The sequence below is a fragment of the Bombina bombina genome, chromosome 5, assembly GCF_027579735.1.
Source record: "Bombina bombina isolate aBomBom1 chromosome 5, aBomBom1.pri, whole genome shotgun sequence".
Classification (NCBI taxonomy): domain Eukaryota; kingdom Metazoa; phylum Chordata; class Amphibia; order Anura; family Bombinatoridae; genus Bombina; species Bombina bombina.
The window spans coordinates 288,104,107-288,125,498 of NC_069503.1; the positions used below are offsets into that span (position 1 = coordinate 288,104,107).

The 21,392-nt window shown below is 40.5% G+C and overlaps 1 protein-coding gene across 1 annotated transcript in view; it reads left to right on the forward strand.

The window, feature by feature from the left end:
- The window catches only part of AKAP9 (A-kinase anchoring protein 9), an 894,005-nt gene that overhangs the window by 153,094 nt on the left and 719,519 nt on the right, over positions 1-21,392 (forward strand). The window contains exons 4-5 of the mRNA XM_053715709.1: positions 12,610-12,663; positions 13,104-13,274. Coding sequence (XP_053571684.1) covers positions 12,610-12,663; positions 13,104-13,274 — 225 coding nt within the window. The remainder of the gene's footprint in view (positions 1-12,609; positions 12,664-13,103; positions 13,275-21,392) is intronic.

Genomic DNA, 21,392 nt, shown 5'->3' on the forward strand with positions numbered 1-21,392 from the left:
ATGAATTAGAACATGTCATTTTTTATTATTACGGCCCTTTAAAACATTAACATTTGTTAAAGAGTTTAGCATTTGTTTAAATGTAACATTATGTAGGACAGGAGCGTATTTGGTGTGAAGCTGTGAAAATGGAATAATAATTGTTACATGTTGTTGCTTTATATGAATGTTGCGTTTACCACTATATGTAAAATTCTACATTTGTTGCCTTTTTAATTATCTTGCTTTTAATTTTAAAATGCAGTTAACATAGAGTTTAACATTTATTTCTTAATTTCCTTCAATAGGTTGATATGTAAAGCCTTAAAAAACATAATTTATGCTTACCTGATAAATTCCTTTCTTCTGTAGTGTGATCAGTCCACGGGTCATCATTACTTCTGGGATATTAACTGCTCCCCTACAGGAAGTGCAAGAGGATTCACCCAGCAGAGCTGCATATAGCTCCTCCCCTCTACGTCACTCCCAGTCATTCGACCAAGGACCAACGAGAAAGGAAAAGCCAAGGGTGAAGTGGTGACTGGAGTATAAATTAAAAAATATTTACCTGCCTTAAAAACAGGGCGGGCCGTGGACTGATCACACTACAGAAGAAAGGAATTTATCAGGTAAGCATAAATTATGTTTTCTTCTGTTAAGTGTGATCAGTCCACGGGTCATCATTACTTCTGGGATACCAATACCAAAGCAAAAGTACACGGATGACGGGAGGGATAGGCAGACTGTTTATACAGAAGGAACCACTGCCTGAAGAACCTTTCTCCCAAAAATAGCCTCCGATGAAGCAAAGGTGTCAAATTTGTAAAATTTGGAAAAAGTATGAAGCGAAGACCAAGTTGCAGCCTTGCAAATCTGTTCAACAGAGGCCTCATTCTTGAAGGCCCAAGTGGAAGCCACAGCTCTAGTAGAATGAGCTGTAATTCTTTCAGGGGGCTGCTGTCCAGCAGTCTCATAAGCTAAACGAATTATGCTACGAAGCCAAAAAGAAAGAGAGGTAGCGGAAGCTTTTTGACCTCTCCTCTGCCCAGAGTAAATGACAAACAGAGAAGACGTTTGTCGGAATTCCTTAGTTGCCTGCAAGTAAAATTTTAGAGCCCGGACTACATCCAGGTTGTGCAGTAGACGTTCCTTCTTTGAAGAAGGATTTGGGCATAAAGAAGGAACAACAATCTCTTGATTGATATTCCTGTTAGTAACTACCTTAGGTAAGAACCCAGGTTTAGTACGCAGGACTACCTTATCCGAATGAAAAATCAAATAAGGAGAATCACAATGTAAGGCTGATAATTCAGAGACTCTTCGAGCCGAGGAAATAGCCATTAAAAATAGAACTTTCCAAGATAACAACTTTATATCAATGGAATGAAGGGGTTCAAACGGAACGCCCTGTAAAACATTAAGAACAAGGTTTAAACTCCATGGTGGAGCAACAGTTTTAAACACAGGCTTAATCCTGGCCAAAGCCTGACAAAAAGCCTGGACGTCAGGAACTTCTGACAGACGTTTGTGTAACAGAATGGACAGAGCTGAGATCTGTCCCTTTAATGAACTAGCAGATAAACCCTTTTCTAAACCTTCTTGTAGAAAAGACAATATCCTAGGAATCCTAACCTTACTCCAAGAGTAACCTTTGGATTCACACCAATGTAGGTATTTACGCCATATCTTATGGTAAATCTTTCTGGTAACAGGTTTCCTAGCCTGTATTAAGGTACTAATAACTGACTCAGAAAACCCACGTCTTGATAAAATCAAGCGTTCAATTTCCAAGCAGTCAGCTTCAGAGAAGTTAGATTTTGATGTTTGAAGGGACCCTGTATCAGAAGGTCCTGTTTCAGAGGTAGAGACCAAGGCGGACAGGATGACATGTCCACCAGGTCTGCATACCAAGTCCTGCGTGGCCACGCAGGTGCTATTAGAATCACTGATGCTCTCTCTTGTTTGATTCTGGCTATCAATCGAGGAAGCAACGGGAAGGGTGGAAACACGTAAGCCATCCTGAAGTCCCAAGGTGCTGTCAGAGCATCTATCAGGACTGCTCCTGGATCCCTGGATCTGGACCCGTAACGAGGAAGCTTGGCGTTCTGTCGAGACGCCATGAGATCTATCTCTGGTTTGCCCCAACGTCGAAGTATTTGGGCAAAGACCTCCGGATGAAGTTCCCACTCCCCCGGATGAAAAGTCTGACGACTTAAGAAATCCGCCTCCCAGTTCTCCACTCCCGGGATGTGGATTGCTGACAGGTGGCAAGAGTGAGACTCTGCCCAGCGAATTATCTTTGATACTTCCATCATAGCTAGGGAGCTTCTTGTCCCTCCCTGATGGTTGATGTAAGCTACAGTCGTGATGTTGTCCGACTGAAACCTGATGAACCCCCGAGTTGTCAACTGGGGCCAAGCCAGGAGGGCATTGAGAACTGCTCTCAATTCCAGAATGTTTATTGGCAGGAGACTCTCCTCCTGACTCCATAGTCCCTGAGCCTTCAGGGAATTCCAGACGGCACCCCAACCTAGAAGGCTGGCGTCTGTTGTTACAATTGTCCAGTCTGGTCTGCTGAATGGCATCCCCCTGGACAGGTGTGGCCGAGAAAGCCACCATAGAAGAGAATTTCTGGTCTCTTGATCCAGATTCAGAGAAGGGGATAAGTCTGAGTAATCCCCATTCCACTGACCTAGCATGCACAGTTGCAGTGGTCTGAGGTGTAAGCGTGCAAAGGGTACTATGTCCATTGCCGCTACCATTAAGCCGATTACCTCCATACATTGAGCCACTGACGGGTGTTGAATGGAATGAAGAGTGCGGCAAGCACTTTGAAGTCTTGTTAGCCTGTCCTCTGTCAGGTAAATCTTCATTTCTACAGAATCTATAAGAGTCCCCAGGAAGGGAACTCTTGTGAGTGGAACGAGTGAACTTTTCTTTTCGTTCACCTTCCATCCATGTGACCTTAGAAATGCCAGCACTAACTCTGTATGAGATTTGGCAGTTTGAAAGCTTGAAGCTTGTATCAGAATGTCGTCTAGGTATGGAGCTACCGAGATTCCCCGCGGTCTTAGTACCGCCAGAAGAGCACCCAGAACCTTTGTGAAGATTCTTGGCGCTGTAGCCAATCCGAATGGAAGAGCCACAAACTGGTAATGCCTGTCTAGGAAGGCAAACCTTAGGTACCGGTAATGATCTTTGTGAATCGGTATGTGCAGGTAAGCATCTTTTAAATCTACAGTGGTCATGTACTGACCCTCTTGGATCATAGGTAAAATTGTCCGAATAGTCTCCATCTTGAACGATGGAACTCTTAGGAATTTGTTTAGGATCTTTAAGTCCAGGATTGGTCTGAAAGTTCCCTCTTTTTTGGGAACCACAAACAGATTTGAGTAAAACCCCTGTCCCTGTTCCGATCGTGGAACTGGATGGATTACTCCCATTAACAAGAGCTCTTGTACGCAGCGTAGAAAAGCCTCTTTCTTTGTCTGGATTGTTGACAATCTTGACAGATGAAATCTCTCTCTTGGAGGAGAGTATTTGAAGTCCAGTAGGTATCCCTGAGATATTATCTCTAGCGCCCAGGGATCCTGAACATCTCTTGCCCAAGCCTGGGCGAAGAGAGAAAGTCTGCCCCCCACTAGATCCGATCCCGGATCGGGGGCCCTCAATTCATGCTGTTTTGGGGGCAGCAGCAGGTTTCCTAGTCTGCTTGCCCTTGTTCCAGGACTGGTTAGGTTTCCAGCCTTGTCTGTAGCGAGCAACAGCTCCTTCCTGTTTTGGTGCAGAGGAAGTTGATGCTGCTCCTGCTTTGAAATTACGAAAGGAACGAAAATTAGACTGTCTAGTCTTGGCTTTGGCTTTGTCCTGAGGCAGGGCATGGCCTTTACCTCCTGTAATGTCAGCGATAATCTCTTTCAACCCGGGCCCGAATAAGGTCTGCCCTTTGAAAGGTATATTAAGCAATTTAGACTTAGAAGTAACATCAGCTGACTAGGATTTTAGCCACAGCGCCCTGCGTGCCTGAATGGCGAATCCTGAATTCTTCGCCGTAAGTTTAGTAAGATGTACTACGGCCTCCGAAATGAATGAATTAGCTAGTTTAAGGACTCTAAGCCTGTCCGTAATGTCGTCCAGAGTAGCTGAACCAATGTTCTCTTCCAGAGACTCAATCCAGAATGCCGCTGCAGCCGTGATCGGCGCAATGCATGCAAGGGGTTGCAATATAAAACCTTGTTGAACAAACATTTTCTTAAGGTAACCCTCTAACTTTTTATCCATTGGATCTGAAAAAGCACAGCTATCCTCCACCGGGATAGTGGTACGCTTAGCTAAACTAGAAACTGCTCCCTCCACCTTAGGGACCGTTTGCCATAAGTCCCTTGTGGTGGCGTCTATTGGAAACATTTTTCTAAATATCGGAGGGGGTGAGAACGGCACACCGGGTCTATCCCACTCCTTAGTAACAATTTCAGTAAGTCTCTTAGGTATAGGAAAAACCTCAGTACTCGTCGGTACCGCAAAATATTTATCCAACCTACACATTTTCTCTGGTATTGCAACTGTGTTACAATCATTCAGAGCCGCTAACACCTCCCCTAGTAATACACGGAGGTTTTCCAGTTTAAATTTAAAATTTGAAATATCTGAATCCAGTCTGTTTGGATCAGAACCGTCACCCACAGAATGAAGTTCTCCGTCCTCATGTTCTGCCACCTGTGACGCAGTGTCTGACATGGCCCTAATATTATCAGCGCACTCTGTTCTCACCCCAGAGTGATCACGCTTACCTCTTAGTTCTGGTAATTTAGCCAAAACTTCAGTCATAACAGTAGCCATATCCTGTAATGTGATTTGTAATGGCCGCCCAGCTGTACTCGGCGCTACAATATCACGCACCTCCCTCTGAGCGGGAGATGTAGGTACTGACACGTGAGGCGAGTTAGTCGGCATAACTCTTCCCTCGTTGTTTGGTGAAATTTGTTCAATTTGTACAGATTGATTTTTATTTAAAGTAGCATCAATACAGTTAGTACATAAATTTCTATTGGGCTCCACTTTGGCATTGCAACAAATGACACAGGTATCATCTTCTGAATCAGACATGTTTAACACACTAGCAAATAAACTTGCAACTTGGAAATACAATTCAAATAGAATAATATTAAAAATTAATAAATTGAAACAGTTATAGCCTCAATCCTTGTAAACAACACAACTTTAGCAAAGGTTTAATCCCATTAGCAAAGATAACTATTTCTGAAAGCAGGAAACAAATTACAGAATAAACGTTTTTATCTCAGTCAAACTATAATTCTCACAGCTCTGCTGAGAGAAATTACCTCCCTCAAAATAAGTTTTGAAGACCCCTGAGCTCTGTAGAGATGAACCGGATCATGCAGGGAATACAATGAGTTGCTGACTGAAATATTTGATGCATAGTAAAAGCGCCCCTCCCCCACACACACAGCAGTGAGGGAGAACAGAAACTGACAGAAAAAACAGATTTAAGCAACTGCCAAGTGGAAAAATAGTGCCCAAACATTTATTCACTCAGTACCTCAGTAAATGAAAACGATTTTACATTCCAGCAAAAACGTTAAACATAATCTCTAGTTATTAAACAACTTTATGTCTTTCTTACAGTGTAATTCTAGTGAAGTACCATTCTCCCAGAATACTGAAGTGTAAAGTATACATACATGACATTATGTCGGTATGGCAGGATTTTCTCATCAATTCCATTGTCAGAAAATAAAAACTGCTACATACCTCTATGCAGATTCATCTGCCCGCTGTCCCCTGATCTGAAGTTTACCTCACTCCTCAGATGGCCGAGAACAGCAATATGATCTTAACTACTCCGGCTAAAATCATAGCAAAACTCTGGTAGATTCTTCCTCAAACTCTGCCAGAGAGGTAATAACACACTCCGGTGCTATTTTAAAATAACAAACTTTTGATTGAAGATATAAAACTAAGTATAATCACCATAGTCCTCTCACACGACCTATCTAGTTGCTGGGTGCAAGAGAATGACTGGGAGTGACGTAGAGGGGAGGAGCTATATGCAGCTCTGCTGGGTGAATCCTCTTGCACTTCCTGTAGGGGAGCAGTTAATATCCCAGAAGTAATGATGACCCGTGGACTGATCACACTTAACAGAAGAAATGCCTATTTATTTCCAATGGCATGGAGAGTCCACAAATCCATTATAATTACTAGTGGGAATTTAACTCCTGGCCACCAGGAGGAGGCAAAGAACACCCATGCAAAACTTTAAGTATCATCCCACTTCCCATAATCCCCAATCATTCTTTGCCTTGTACATCTAGGAGGATGTGCGAAGATGGTGTCTGAAGAAAATTAATCCTTTAATTGGTATTTTCTCTGCAAGCATGGATTGGGGCAATGCTGTGTCCATGTAATCCTCTTTAGTAAGAGTAATGGTGGCTTTTAGGTGTTGGAGGTTGGTGAGGTAGTCCTTACTTTAACTCCAACAATTTCTGCAAACCCCTAGATAGAAAACCGGATGAGGCTAACAGACCTGGAGCTGCTTTGACTGCTCCACAGCAGAAGATCCTGGAGGGTAAGTCCTTTCATATTTATTTCTCAGGATATCATGGAGAAGGACTGGGATATTCAGGGACCTAGTGGGACCTGCTACCCTCATGATAGGTTTGTATATTTATTATATATCTTCAAGTTGAGATATGTTGCGGCTGAGCAGCTAACTGGTTTTCTGCCAGTGTCAGGGAATATGCCGCTTTTTGTCTTAGAAGGGTCAAATGTAATTATGACGACCCAGGCTTTATGAAGCGTGTTAATTATATCCCTCACTCTTCCTATCCCTGCACGTTAGATGTGCTTATCTACTAGGGGCACAATGTTTATAAGGGATTGTGCTTATTTACTTGGGGCACTGTGTTTATTAAATACATTACCATAAAAGTATGCCAGCAGTTTCATAATCTCTTTCAGAAAGGGGTTATACGCGGCTTTGACTAATGATGTCTTTTCAGTACAATCCTTGTCAAAAGGAATCTATATGAAGTATGAGAGTGGATCAATCCCAGGGTGTGAAATACATAAACAGATATGTCTATGATTTATTGCACTCTTTATGGTGTGTTACGGCACCTACAGGGTTTCTATAGGGGGTCTGTTGATCTCTACATCATTTTTTGTTAGTCACTTACTCTGGGATAATATCATAGTTCCCTGCCGTTTGTTTTTAGATATCAAGGGTTTGTTTGTACAGGATCTCTCTTGTTTAGAGCTCATTTGTATCTTTCCTCCAGCAGTGGTGGGGTTTAAAAAAATGACTGCCTTAGACTGGGTTATAGCCGCACTGTGTCATAGAACAGACACTAGCAGGTTTTGTTGGGCTGTGCGATTTTGTGCAGTCGATTGCGCCTTTAATGACGATAAGGGTCTACTGTTAATGAGTATAAGTTTACCCTCTCCGCAGGGGGCCCTTTCTCAGTTTATTGATTTTCCTCTAAGAGGATCGTTACGGCTTGATAAATGTGTGTTAAGTCTGAGGTCAAACTTTTACGGCACTAGCTGTTGGATGTTTTATGGGCTTTTGAGCGAATTATTGGAAGCGCTCATATCCAATTATTTATTATGTATCTGAACTGTGTGAGTACATTCCGGTTTCGGCGGGGTGAAGAGCCGCCAGAGCTTTTTAGCCCTCCTATGTGTTTGGCGGGTAAGGAGCCTGTAACTCATATGTGCTTTCTTTATCCTCTTGCTGGCAGCGTGTTGCACTCTTTGTGCCGTGCTTTGTCTGTTTACTATAGGAGACTGCCTTTAGCCTACACCTTACTTGGAGGAATATTCAGTGTATGTCAGCAGCAACACCTCTGGCTTCCCAGGCGAACGGAGGCTTACGCTATCTGAGTGGGGTACATTTTATTCCTGTTTGTTTTAGATTATGTGTGTATGTGTGTGTTCTCCTGTATCAGGAGAGGAATTTTGGTACCTGCCAGGTAGCGATCGCATGCGTGCTACTTATTACGGCCACATTGGATCAAGCAATCTCTTAGGGCAGGCTCTACTAAAAGTTTTTCTTTTCTGTAATGCGCTCCACCAAAATCCTTTTTAGATCTTCTGAAGGTTTTATATCAAAATGCTCTTTGAGCGTGCTATCTTAATGGTAGTTAATAACTGCTTGTATTTTTATTGTTATCGGAAAGAAGATTCAGATGTTTAAGGTGCAGTTTTTCTATTCTTTTATATAATTTGTACAGTGCATTGACCTTCTAATGCCGGGTCTTTGCTATATGTTAACAGAGATTCCCGGTTCTTTTTTGCCATCTGGTGGGGGTTTGCTGACATTACAGATCTAATTCTTTACTAGTGTAGAAATGTGGTGTCACTTTTATAAGCATGAGGTTCTGCTTATACTAATCCTACTGTACATAGTAAGATATGCCATTAGGGATTCCTTTCTCCTGTTCATATTCAATCTATATATATTTGTTATGTATTGTGTAACCCTCATTCTCTTTCATAGTGAGGTGATCACAACTAGATGGCAGCATCTTTTTGTTGCTTTGAAAATATAAATGTACGTTTTCGGGATTATTAAAGGGACACTGTAGTCACAATATAATTCACTATAGTTTAAAAATATACATCTAAATAAATACATTTTCAATGCCCATCATGTTACAAATATTTACCGTTTGTAATATAATTGCTCTGAAATTTCTATCTTTTCCAAACCCACTGCTTTGCGATCCGTTTGCTCTCTCCAATGTGGGAGGACAACTCTAGTTTGAAGATGGCGACTGCTGAACGATATGCACATGCGCGAGATAGGTAACCTTCCTCAAATACGTCACCGTCTTCATGTCTATTAGAAATGCGCATGCGTTGTTGTCAATGCATTGTGGGTAATACATCAGTGCCGCAATATGCGCATGTGCGGATAGACAATTCAAACTGCGCATACGTAGTTTGACTAAATCAGATTATAATTTTATGCAAATACTTGCAATCGGATTGGCAACTGAGGTATACCGTGTACGGCCCATATTTGAGGGCTGGATGAAGTGATGTCATGCGATTAAAATAAAACGTTATTTTATATAGATTTGGAGCTTAGGTTCAAGACCAAATAAGGTAGATTGGATTGTGATGATTGATGTTGTTTAAAATATGTGGTCCATTATGGACCTAAAAAGCAAACGTTAGTAATCCTTTAACATTTCTTGTTTTGTCCCTCTCCTTCAGTAGAAGAAGCATTTCTGGTTATATTACCTTTTGTCTACTGTACATATTAATAGAAACTTCAGCACTTAGATATTTTATCCCTCTCAGTCTACAGTAGAGGTTTATATGGGATATCATTATAAGCAGTGTTCCTGCTAATCTTATCTTTTATATGTACCTTTAGGGATGTTAGCATTTGCTTTTTATCACTATCTTTTTTGCAGAATTCATTTTTTCCTGGATACTGTTATACGCATTATATCAGCTTATCATATGTTTTTTCTACTATTTATAATAAAGGGGATTTTTTGGGATTTAAGCATTTCATGTTTTATCCCTCCTTTTCTTCAATAGAAAAGGTGTTTTTTCAGATAGCCAGCTGTAGTAGCCTGGTGGTTAGCTTAGTTGCCTAGCAAGCAGAAGGTTTGCAGTTTGAAACCAGCTACACGTACTTGCACCTCGAATGTGTGTTCAAAGCTGTTTAAAACTTTATTTCCCATAGGGGGATCTAGTGATTAATTATTGCTAGGGCAATATTTCATATTTTTCCTCTATGGGGATAGTTTATATTTTAGTCTCCCTGCTGTTATTCTTTGCTGATAGTAAGTAGTCTCGATGATTACAGAAATCTGCAGCCAGCTGTAGTAGCCTGATGATTAGCTTAGCAGCCTAGCAAACAGAAAGTTTGCAGTTCAAGACCAGCTCCAACTATTTGCACCTTGATTGGGTGCTCACAAGCTGTTTTACGTTTTTGTTCTATTTGCTGAGATTTGTTTTTCTTCCTTGGGTCTACCTGGTAGCCCAATGATAATCCTCTGCAGCATTATTTATCAGCCCTGGGTTTTTTAAGGCATTATCTGAGATGGAGAAATCAAGAGTAGGAACCTCTGGGGCCTCTGTCAGAGGATAGTCCTAGACTACCCGATGTGAGTCTCTCTGTCCTGGTGACTCGTTCAGGTCCATCGTTTCCAAGGCAACTTGCTTCTTGAGACCTTTCTGGGTGAGTGTTCCACTGAGGCCAGCCTTCCGGCTGGGGAGCAGTTGGGGTCCATTAGGAGCTCAGGGAATCTGGACTCAATCAGACTCTGTAATTTCAATAATTGTATAGAGTTGAGAGCTATATCTATGCCCGGGTAGCCTGGCCCCATCTGAGTTCAGTCCAGTTTATCTGTTTTCAATCAGAATCCTTCTCTTTGGTGGTTTATTTCAACCATTAGGGAGGTTCCTGGAGTTCCTTAAAGGGACAATTCAACCCAAAAAATTCTCTCATTTAAATTGTTCCCAATGATCCATTTTACCTGCTGGAGTGTATTACATTGTTTACAAGTAGCTCCTTTACCCCTGTTTTGACCTTTGAAATAGCTGATTTAGCTTGTGGTTTCCCAACCTATACAGCAAGTTTTGATACTGGAGTCTCATCTATTGAATAGCCTAAGTAAACAGCCAGCAGAAGAAATTAAACTCACAGTGGGGTGCAGGATAGTTAAGTAATAAAATGATAACTTTCCATTGTTCTCTCTATGTATTGAGCTTTAGTTTTCCAGACAAATATAAGACAAGGAAGCAATTGTGTGTACATTAAAGTGATAACATAATGAGATCTGATATTACCTGAAACTCAACCCATTGTAATAGGCTGTGGTTTAAAAGCACAAAACCAGCTACTTCATATACACAGATAAATCTGAAAATGCAATTTGTCATACATTTTATACTCTGCAGCTGGTATAACAAGTTATTTAAAATACATTAATATAAAAACAATTTTACAGTGTACTGTCCCTTTAACGAAGGAGGGTGATTCTCATCTGCCACATTCCTGTTTTCTCTTCCCAGGTGTGGTCTACTGTGAGGCAGATCCCTGAGCAGACAGATGTTTCTCCCTAGGGTTCTGATGGCTTCTCGTCTAATCTCCAAGCTTCCCTGATGCGGATCCAGGTCTAGAGATCCACAAGCAATTCACAAGCGATCCCATGAAATTTTTCCTTTTCCTCCGTTTGTTCTCTTTCCTCGGGTGAGAGCCTGTATTAGGAACTGGTTTTGGTGATTCTTCACCCAGTTCTAGATTATAAATCTGTCTTCATGGAAATTGAGCACCTATCTTATCTATGCAAGGTTTTCCTGAATCGGTTATTGTCTCCTTGATACAGACTCATTAGCCATTAGTTTCATAAATGTTTGGCCGATCTGGCAGATGTTCAGTCCTTTGCGCAGGACCTGGCCAGAATCAGGCCTGTGTTCAACCTGTTGCTCCTCCTTGGAATCTTAACCTTGTTCTTTGAGTCTGCATCAGACTCCGTTTGACTCTATGCATTCTATTGTCAAAAGATTGTTGACTTGGATAGTTTTTTTGTTTTTTCTGCGCTTTGAATCTCTGACCTTTCGGCTCTTCAATGTGATCCTCCTTATCCTGTTTTCCAGGCGGATAAGGCAGTCCGTTTCTAATGGAGATTCCTTCCTACGGGATTTTTGGATGGCAAATTCTTTCGAACTTTTTCCCCCTTTCTGTCCTATCTCTACTCAACCTGGATGTAGTTTGTGCTCTAAATTTCTATTTCCAGGTTGCTAAAGATTTCTGTATATCTTCTGCCCTTTTTATAGTCTTTGCCGGCAAGCTCAAGGGTCTGAAAGCCATGTCCGCTACTCTTTCCTTTGAGTTGTGGAGTATATTTTGGTTGGCTTATGAGACAGTGGGGCAACTGCCTCCTAAGAGGATTACAACTCTTTTTTCTAGGGCTATTTTTCTTCTTCCTGGGGTTTTTAAGACAAGGCTTCTTTGGAGCAAATTTGCATAACAACCACTTGGTCTAGGTTACATACTTTTCCATACTCCAGTTTTTTTTTACTCAAGCTGAGGTTTCCTTTGGGAGCAATGTTTTTCAAGGGGTGGTGCCTCAGTTTAGGTCCTCCTTTTTTGTTTCTCCCTCCCTAACATTCTGTGTACTCTAGCTTGGGTATTAGTTTCCACTAGTAATTAGAATGGATTTGTTGACTCCCCATGCCATTGGAAAGAAAATAAAATGTATGCTTATCTGATAAATTCTTTTCATTCCTGGTATGTAGTCCATGTCCCGCTCTGGTTTACTTTCAAGATGGCTTATTTTGTTTTTCAAAACTTCAGGCACCTCTACACCCTTGGTATCCTCTTCTCTTTCCGTATTTCCTCGGCTGAATGACTGGGGATTATGGGAAGTGGGAGGACACTTAAAGCTTTGCTGGGGTGTTATTTGCCTCCTCCTGGTGGACAGGAGTTGAATTCCCACTAGTAATTAGAAAACATTTGTGGACTCTACATGCCAGGAAAGAAAATAATTTATCAGGTAAGCATACATTTTGTTTTTTGCAGTACCCATGCGCTATAGCATTATAGGACACATTTTTACTCTGCTGGATTTTTTTTTGTCATAGGTGACTGGCAACAGTTTTCTGCTGAGCATAAACAGTTCATCAGACCATAAGAGGGTACAGTATAATATTAGACGTCCTTTGCCTTGTCACTAACTCTGCATACCTAACATTCTGACTGGGTTCCAATTCAGCAATAAAAGTGTTAAACAATGCTGCAAAATAAGATAAAGACCATGTAACTAGAGATTCTCTTGACTAATATAAACTAAAAGCATACTACATTTCTGCTTGTTAATGTGGATGCTTCAGATCTAATTTGTAATCAAAAATGCTTTACTCTTTCATTTTTAACACATAGAGAATTTTGTGGAAATGTGTCAGTGCTCTTGAGGCGCAAATTATCTCAACAACAAAGGTGGTTGTCATGGCAATAAGCTAGCTCTATCCTGCCTGATATTTTAATGTGAGCAAAGTGGTGGTGGATTGAGAGAAAGGCATTTTGACTTTGCAGAATTGGGAGTCTTTTGAAAACTAACCATGTCGGATTGATTTAGGAGGAAGAATTTGGAGTTCGAGAGACATACTCTGAGCACGGAACACAGAGCTCTCCAACACGGCTGGAGGTGATGGAAGATGAATTGCCTGGAAGGCATCAAGAAATTGATGAGCTGAACAGAGAACTGGAAGAAATGAGAGCAGCCTATGGCACAGAAGGATTTCAACAGGTAGGGTTATGCTTTTTATTTTCTCTGATCATTTATAATACACATCTCTTAAAATGCAGTCCTCCATCAGTACTTAATAGCTATCTGGTGAACATATAGACACGATAAAACGTGGCTTATGTACTGCTTTGTTTCTATGTTTACATCTGTAAAATAAGGTTTTATCTGACTTTCATATTATTATCATCAATATAAATGCTGTAAAATGAAAGCACTCCGGTAATGATTTTGTATTAAGATACCCTTCTGCAAGTTCAGCCAGAAAGTTTGCAGACATATTATGGTTAACAGTGATAGTTACAGGACTTGTTATAAGTGAAGGCATTTCCTATTCGCAAATAGTCAGCATTGTGACTTTGTTTGGGGTTTTGTCATCTTTAGCTTTCTGAGTGTTTTATATTCAAATATTATTTTTATGTGAAGAAAGTCTGAAACATGCACTGTATGCAGAGGTGCCTGCTATATAGTAAGCAGCAAATGTATTTCAGCAGTGACATTAAATCATGAAACTTGATATATAAAGCTGTTTAGCGTGCTCCTGTTGTACTATTTTTATCCACATCCGCTCTGTCCTGATAATGCCAGACTTTGACATAGATATATTCTACCCTGCATGTTTTAGTGCTGGTTGAGGATATAATATTGTTTTTTTTTTATAATGTTTCATCTTAATTCTTAATACAAACTTATGACAGTGCTTTACTGGGGGCTACTTAGTGATACAGATAGGACTGTATAATTACACTCTTTATTAATAAAGATACTGCTTACGTTAATCATCCATTGCTTGTGCTGTTGTTAGTATACAATGAACCTTTTGAGGTGCTAATGTTGCAATAATGGATTCAGTCATCAGCTGTAGGAAGTACAAATCATCTCTTTATGCAGCATTTGTATAAAAGCTTAATTATATGATATTAAGGATAAAGTTCCGGCTTAATGTTTTCTTCTGTTTAGAAATTCTGATTAGCTGGATAGGGAAACAATGCACGAATATTAATCCATGTTTATTAAAATAAATACATTTTAAAAACATTATGCTTACCTGATAAATTTATTTCTTTTTTTGACACGATGAGTCCACGGATCATCTTAATTACTAATGGGATATTCACCTCCTGGTCAGCAGGAGGCGGCAAAGAGCACCACAGCAAAGCTGTTAAATATCACCTCCCTTCACTCCCATCCCAGTCATTCGACCGAAGTCAAGGAGAGAAAGAAAGTAACAAGGTGCAGAGGTGTCTGAAGTTTAAAAACCCAACAACCTGTCTCGTACAAAAAACAGAACGGGCCGTGGACTCATCGTGTCAAAAAAGAAATAAATTTATCAGGTAAGCATAAATTTTGTTTTCTGTTTAATGACACGATGAGTCCACGGATCATCTTAATTACTAATGGGAATAATTACCCAAGCTAGAGTACATAGATGATATGGGAGGGACAAGACAGGGAACCTAAACGGAAGGCACCACTGCTTGAAGAACCTTTTTCCCAAAAGCGGCCTCAGCCGAAGCAAAAGTGACAAATATAGAAAAGCTTTGAAAAAGTGAGAAGAGAGGACCAAGTTGCAGCCTTGCAAATCTGTTCCACAGAAGCTTCATTCTTGAACGCCCATGAGGATGCAACAGCCCTCATGGGGAATGAGCCGTAACTCTCTCTGGAAGCTGCTTTCCAGCAGTCTCATACACGAAAAGTATGATACTCTTCAGCCAAAAAGAAGAAAAGTAGCCGTAGCTTTCTGTCCTTTACATTTTTCTGCGAAAACTACAAACAATGCAGAAGACTGACGAAAATCCTTAGTTGCCTTCAGGTAAAACTTTAAAACACGAACCACATCCAAATTGTGCAGAAGCCGAACCTTCTGAGAATTAGGATTGGGACACCAAGAAAAAATAACAATCTCCTAATTAGTGTTCCGATCAGAAACTACCTTAGGAAGAAATCTTTATTTAGTACGAAAAAAACTACCTTATCAAAATGAAAAATAAGGTAAGGTAATGTGACTCATACTGCAATACCGAGAGCTCTGACACTCTGCGAGCAGAAGAAATAGTGTCAAGAAATAAAACTTTCCAAGATAACAACTTAATATCTAAGAAATTCATAGGCTCAAACTGAGCCCCTTGAAGAATTCTTAAAACCAAAGTAAGACTCTATGGAGGAGTAACTGGCTTGAACACAGGCTTGATCCTGACCAAGGCCTGACAAAAGGATTGTATATCTGGGACATCTGCCAGACGCTTGAGTAATAAAATCGATAAAGGCAAAAATTCGACTCTTTAGGGTGCTTGTCGATAGTCCTTTCTCCAACCCTCTTGGAGAAAAGACAATATCCTAGGAATCCTGGCTCTACTCCAGGAATAATCCCTGGATCCACACCATTATAAATATTTACGCCATGTCATATGGGTAAAATCTTCCTAGACACAGGCTTACGAGCCTGCTTCATGGTCTCGCTGATCAATTCCTAATCCACTTTTGGAAGAAATAAAACTTCCATCTTCCAGTAGTCAGATACAGAAAAACAGTTTTTGGATAAAGGAAGGGTCCTTGAAGTAGAAGGTCCTTCCTCCACGTGACTCCCAGGTGGAGGATGTGACACGTCCACCAGGACTGCATACCAATCCTACAGGCCACGCCGGTGAAAAGAGAATCGCTGATGCCTTCTCCTGCTTAGTTCGAGCCAAGACTACAGAAGAAAAATCAAATGGAGGAATTAAGTATGCAAGACTGACATTCCAAGGTAACGTGTCGAGAAGCCATGAGATTCAATTGAAACTGACCCCATTGATAATCCGTCTGGAACACTCCCGGCTGGACTTCCCCCTCCCCTGTGTAAAAAGTCTGCTTACTTACGAAGAACGCCTCTCAAAAGTCTCATTTGGGATGCAGGTTGTCAACGGACAGCAATTGTGGGTCTCAGCTCACTGAACAATCTTCACTACTTCTGTCATGGCCTAGAAAAACTCAGAGTCCCCAACGGCTGAAGTAAGATCTAACTAAAAACTGATAAACTCGGCCGAAGCTAACTGAGGCCAGGCTAGGAGATGATTTACTTTATCAAAACGGTAATGGGAAGAACAGACTCCACCCGAGTCCATGTTCCCTGCTCTTAGAGGGCCCCAAACAGTTCCCCAGCCCAAAAGGCTGGCATCTGTTGTCACACTCACCCAGAAGAACTGCAAAAGCAGATTCCCTGGAAGCAAGGATCCTGAGACAACCACCTAAAATTCTTAACTGTTGAAAACTAAGGTGGAAACGGGCAACTGGAAGGATGTTGATTGTCGTTACCATCAGCCCAAATACCTCCATACACTGAGCCGCTAGGTAAGAACGAAATCCTTGAATTCCTGACTACAGTCAGCTTCATTGATGAGGAGACTAATATAGCTGTCCCAGAAAACTACGCTTGTAGATGGGACTAAGGAACTCTTCACCAAATTCACCTTCCAACCAGGAGACTTCAGAAAAAAACATAATTTATGTAAGAACTTACCTGATAAATTCATTTCTTTCATATTAGCAAGAGTCCATGAGCTAGTGACGTATGGGATATACATTCCTACCAGGAGGGGCAAAGTTTCCCAAACCTCAAAATGCCTATAAATACACCCCTCACCACACCCACAATTCAGTTTAACGAATAGCCAAGAAGTGGGGTGATAAAAAAGTGCGAAAGCATATAAAATAAGGAATTGGAATGATTGTGCTTTATACAAAAATCATAACCACCCCAAAAAAAAGGGTGGGCCTCATGGACTCTTGCTAATATGAAAGAAATGAATTTATCAGGTAAGTTCTTACATAAATTATGTTTTCTTTCATGTAATTAGCAAGAGTCCATGAGCTAGTGACGTATGGGATAATGATTACCCAAGATGTGGATCTTTCCACGCAAGAGTCACTAGAGAGGGAGGGACAAAATAAAGACAGCCAATTCCTGCTGAAAATAATCCACACCCAAAATAAAGTTTAATGAAAAACATAAGCAGAAGATTCAAACTGAAACCGCTGCCTGAAGTACTTTTCTACCAAAAACTGCTTCAGAAGAAGAAAATACATCAAAATGGTAGAATTTAGTAAAAGTATGCAAAGAGGACCAAGTTGCTGCTTTGCAAATCTGATCAATCGAAGCTTCATTCCTAAACGCCCAGGAAGTAGAAACTGACCTAGTAGAATGAGCTGTAATCCTTTGAGGCGGAGATTTACCCGACTCAACATAGGCAAGATGAATTAAAGATTTCAACCAAGATGCCAAAGAAATGGCAGAAGCTTTCTGGCCTTTTCTAGAACCAGAAAAGATAACAAATAAACTAGAAGTCTTTCGGAAAGACTTAGTAGCTTCAACATAATATTTCAAAGCTCTAACAACATCCAAAGAATGCAATGATTTCTCCTTAGAATTCTTAGGATTAGGACATAATGAAGGAACCACAATTTCCCTACTAATGTTGTTAGAATTCACAACTTTAGGTAAAAATACAATAGAAGTTCGCAACACTGCCTTATCCTGATGAAAAATCAGAAAAGGAGACTCACAAGAAAGAGCAGATAATTCAGAAACTCTTCTGGCAGAAGAGATTGCCAAAAGGAACAAAACTTTCCAAGAAAGTAATTTAATGTCCAATGAATGCATAGGTTCAAACGGAGGAGCTTGAAGAGCCCCTAGAGCCAAATTCAAACTCCAAGGAGGAGAAATTGACTTAATGACAGGTTTTATACGAACCAAAGCTTGTACAAAACAATGAATATCAGGAAGATTAGCAATCTTTCTGTGAAAAAGAACAGAAAGAGCAGAGATTTGTCCTTTCAAGGAACTTGCGGACAAACCTTTATCTAAACCATCCTGAAGAAACTGTAAAATTCTTGAAATTCTAAAAGAATGCCAAGAAAAATGATGAGAAAGACACCAAGAAATATAAGTCTTCCAGACTCTATAATATATCTCTCTGGATACAGATTTACGAGCCTGTAACATAGTATTAATCACAGAGTCAGAGAAACCTCTTTGACTAAGAATCAAGCGTTCAATCTCCATACCTTTAAATTTAAGGATTTGAGATCCTGATGGAAAAAAGGACCTTGCGACAGAAGGTCTGGTCGTAGCGGAAGAGTCCACGGATGGCAAGAAGCCATCCGGACAAGATCCGCATACCAAAACCTGTGAGGCCATGCCGGAGCTACCAGCAGAACAAACGAGCATTCCTTCAGAATCTTGGAGATTACTCTTGGAAGAAGAACTAGAGGCGGAAAGATATAGGCAGGATGATACTTCCAAGGAAGTGACAATGCATCCACTGCTTCCGCTTGAGGATCCCTGGATCTGGACAGATACCTGGGAAGTTTCTTGTTTAGATGAGAGGCCATCAGATCTATTTCTGGAAGTCCCCACATTTGAACAATCTGAAGAAATACCTCTGGGTGAAGAGACCATTCGCCCGGATGTAACGTTTGGCGACTGAGATAATCCGCTTCCCAATTGTCTACACCTGGGATATGAACCGCAGAGATTAGACAGGAGCTGGATTCCGCCCAAACCAGAATTCAAGATACTTCTTTCATAGCCAGAGGACTGTGAGTCCCTCCTTGATGATTGATGTATGCCACAGATGTGACATTGTCTGTCTGAAAACAAATGAACGATTCTCTCTTCAGAAGAGGCCAAGACTGAAGAGCTCTGAAAATTGCACGGAGTTCCAAAATATTGATCGGTAATCTCACCTCCTGAGATTCCCAAACTCCTTGTGCCGTCAGAGATCCCCACACAGCTCCCCAACCTGTGAGACTTGCATCTGTTGAAATTACAGTCCAGGTCGGAAGCACAAAAGAAGCCCCCTGAATTAAACGATGGTGATCTGTCCACCACGTTAGAGAGTGTCGTACAATCGGTTTTAAAGATATTAATTGAGATATCTTTGTGTAATCCCTGCACCATTGATTCAGCATACAGAGCTGAAGAGGTCGCATGTGAAAACGAGCAAAGGGGATCGCGTCCGATGCAGCAGTCATAAGACCTAGAATTTCCATGCATAAGGCTACCGAAGGGAATGATTGTGACTGAAGGTTTCGACAAGCTGAAATCAATTTTAGACGTCTCTTGTCTGTTAAAGACAGAGTCATGGACACTGAATCTATCTGGAAACCCAGAAAAGTTACCCTTGTCTGAGGAATCAATGAACTTTTTGGTAAATTGATCCTCCAACCATGATCTTGAAGAAACAACACAAGTCGATTCGTATGAGATTCTGCTAAATGTAAAGACTGAGCAAGTACCAAGATATCGTCCAAATAAGGAAATACCACAATACCCTGTTCTCTGATTACAGACAGAAGGGCACCGAGAACTTTTGTAAAAATTCTTGGAGCTGTAGCTAGGCAAAACGGCAGAGCCACAAACTGGTAATGCTTGTCCAGAAAAGAGAATCTCAGGAACTGATAATGATCTGGATGAATCGGAATATGCAGATAAGCATCCTGTAAATCTATTGTGGACATATAATGCCCTTGCTGAACAAAAGGCAAGATAGTCCTTACAGTTACCATTTTGAACGTTGGTATCCTTACATAACGATTCAATATTTTTACATCCAGAACTGGTCTGAAGGAATTCTCCTTCTTTGGTACAATGAAGAGATTTGAATAAAACCCCATCCCCTGTTCCAGAACTGGAACTGGCATAATTACTCCAGCCAACTCTAGATCTGAAACACAATTCAGAAATGCTTGAGCTTTCACTGGATTTACTGGGACACGGGAAAGAAAAAATCTCTTTGCAGGAGGTCTCATCTTGAAACCAATTCTGTACCCTTCTGAAACAATGTTCTGAATCCAAAGATTGTGAACAGAATTGATCCAAATTTCTTTGAAAAAACGTAACCTGCCCCCTACCAGCTGAGCTGGAATGAGGGCCGCACCTTCATGTGGACTTAGAAGCAGGCTTTGCCTTTCTAGAAGGCTTGGATTTATTCCAGACTGGAGATGGTTTCCAAACTGAAACTGCTCCTGAGGATGAAGGATCAGGCTTTTGTTCTTTGTTGAAACGAAAGGAACGAAAACGATTATTAGCCCTGTTTTTACCCTTAGATTTTTTATCCTGAGGTAAAAAAGTTCCTTTCCCACCAGTAACAGTTGAGATAATGGAATCCAACTGAGAACCAAATAATTTGTTACCCTGGAAAGAAATGGAAAGTAGAGTTGATTTAGAAGCCATATCAGCATTCCAAGTTTTAAGCCATAATGCTCTTCTAGCTAAAATAGCTAGAGACATAAACCTGACATCAACTCTGATAATATCAAAAATGGCATCACAGATAAAATTATTAGCATGCTGAAGAAGAATAATAATATTATGAGAATCATGATCTGTTACTTGTTGCGCTAAAGTCTCCAACCAAAAAGTTGAAGCTGCAGCAACATCAGCCAAAGATATAGCAGGTCTAAGAAGATTACCTGAACACAGATAAGCTTTTCTTAGAAAGGATTCAATTTTCCTATCTAAAGGATCTTTAAACGAAGTACCATCTGACGTAGGAAATAGTAGTACGTTTAGCAAGGGTAGAAATAGCCCCATCAACTTTAGGAATTTTGTCCCAAAATTCTAATCTGTCAGACGGCACAGGATATAATTGCTTAAAACGTTTAGAAGGAGTAAATGAATTACCCAATTTATCCCATTCTCTGGAAATTACTTCAGAAATAGCATTAGGAACAGGAAAAACTTCTGGAATAACCACAGGAGATTTAAACACCTTATCTAAACGTTTAGAATTAGTATCAAGAGGACCAGAATCCTCTATTTCTAAAGCAATTAGTACTTCTTTAAGTAAAGAACGAATAAATTCCATTTTAAATAAATATGAAGATTTATCAGCATCAATCTCTGAGACAGAATCCTCTGAACCAGAAGAGTCATCAGAATCAGAATGATGATGTTCATTTAAAAAATCATCTGTAGAGAGAGAAGTTTTAAAAGATTTTTTATGTTTCCTAGAAGGAGAAATAACAGACATAGCCTTCTTGATGGATTCAGAAACAAAATCTCTTATGTTATCAGGAACATTCTGCACCTTAGATGTTGAGGGAACTGCAACAGGCAATGGTACATTACTAAAGGAAATA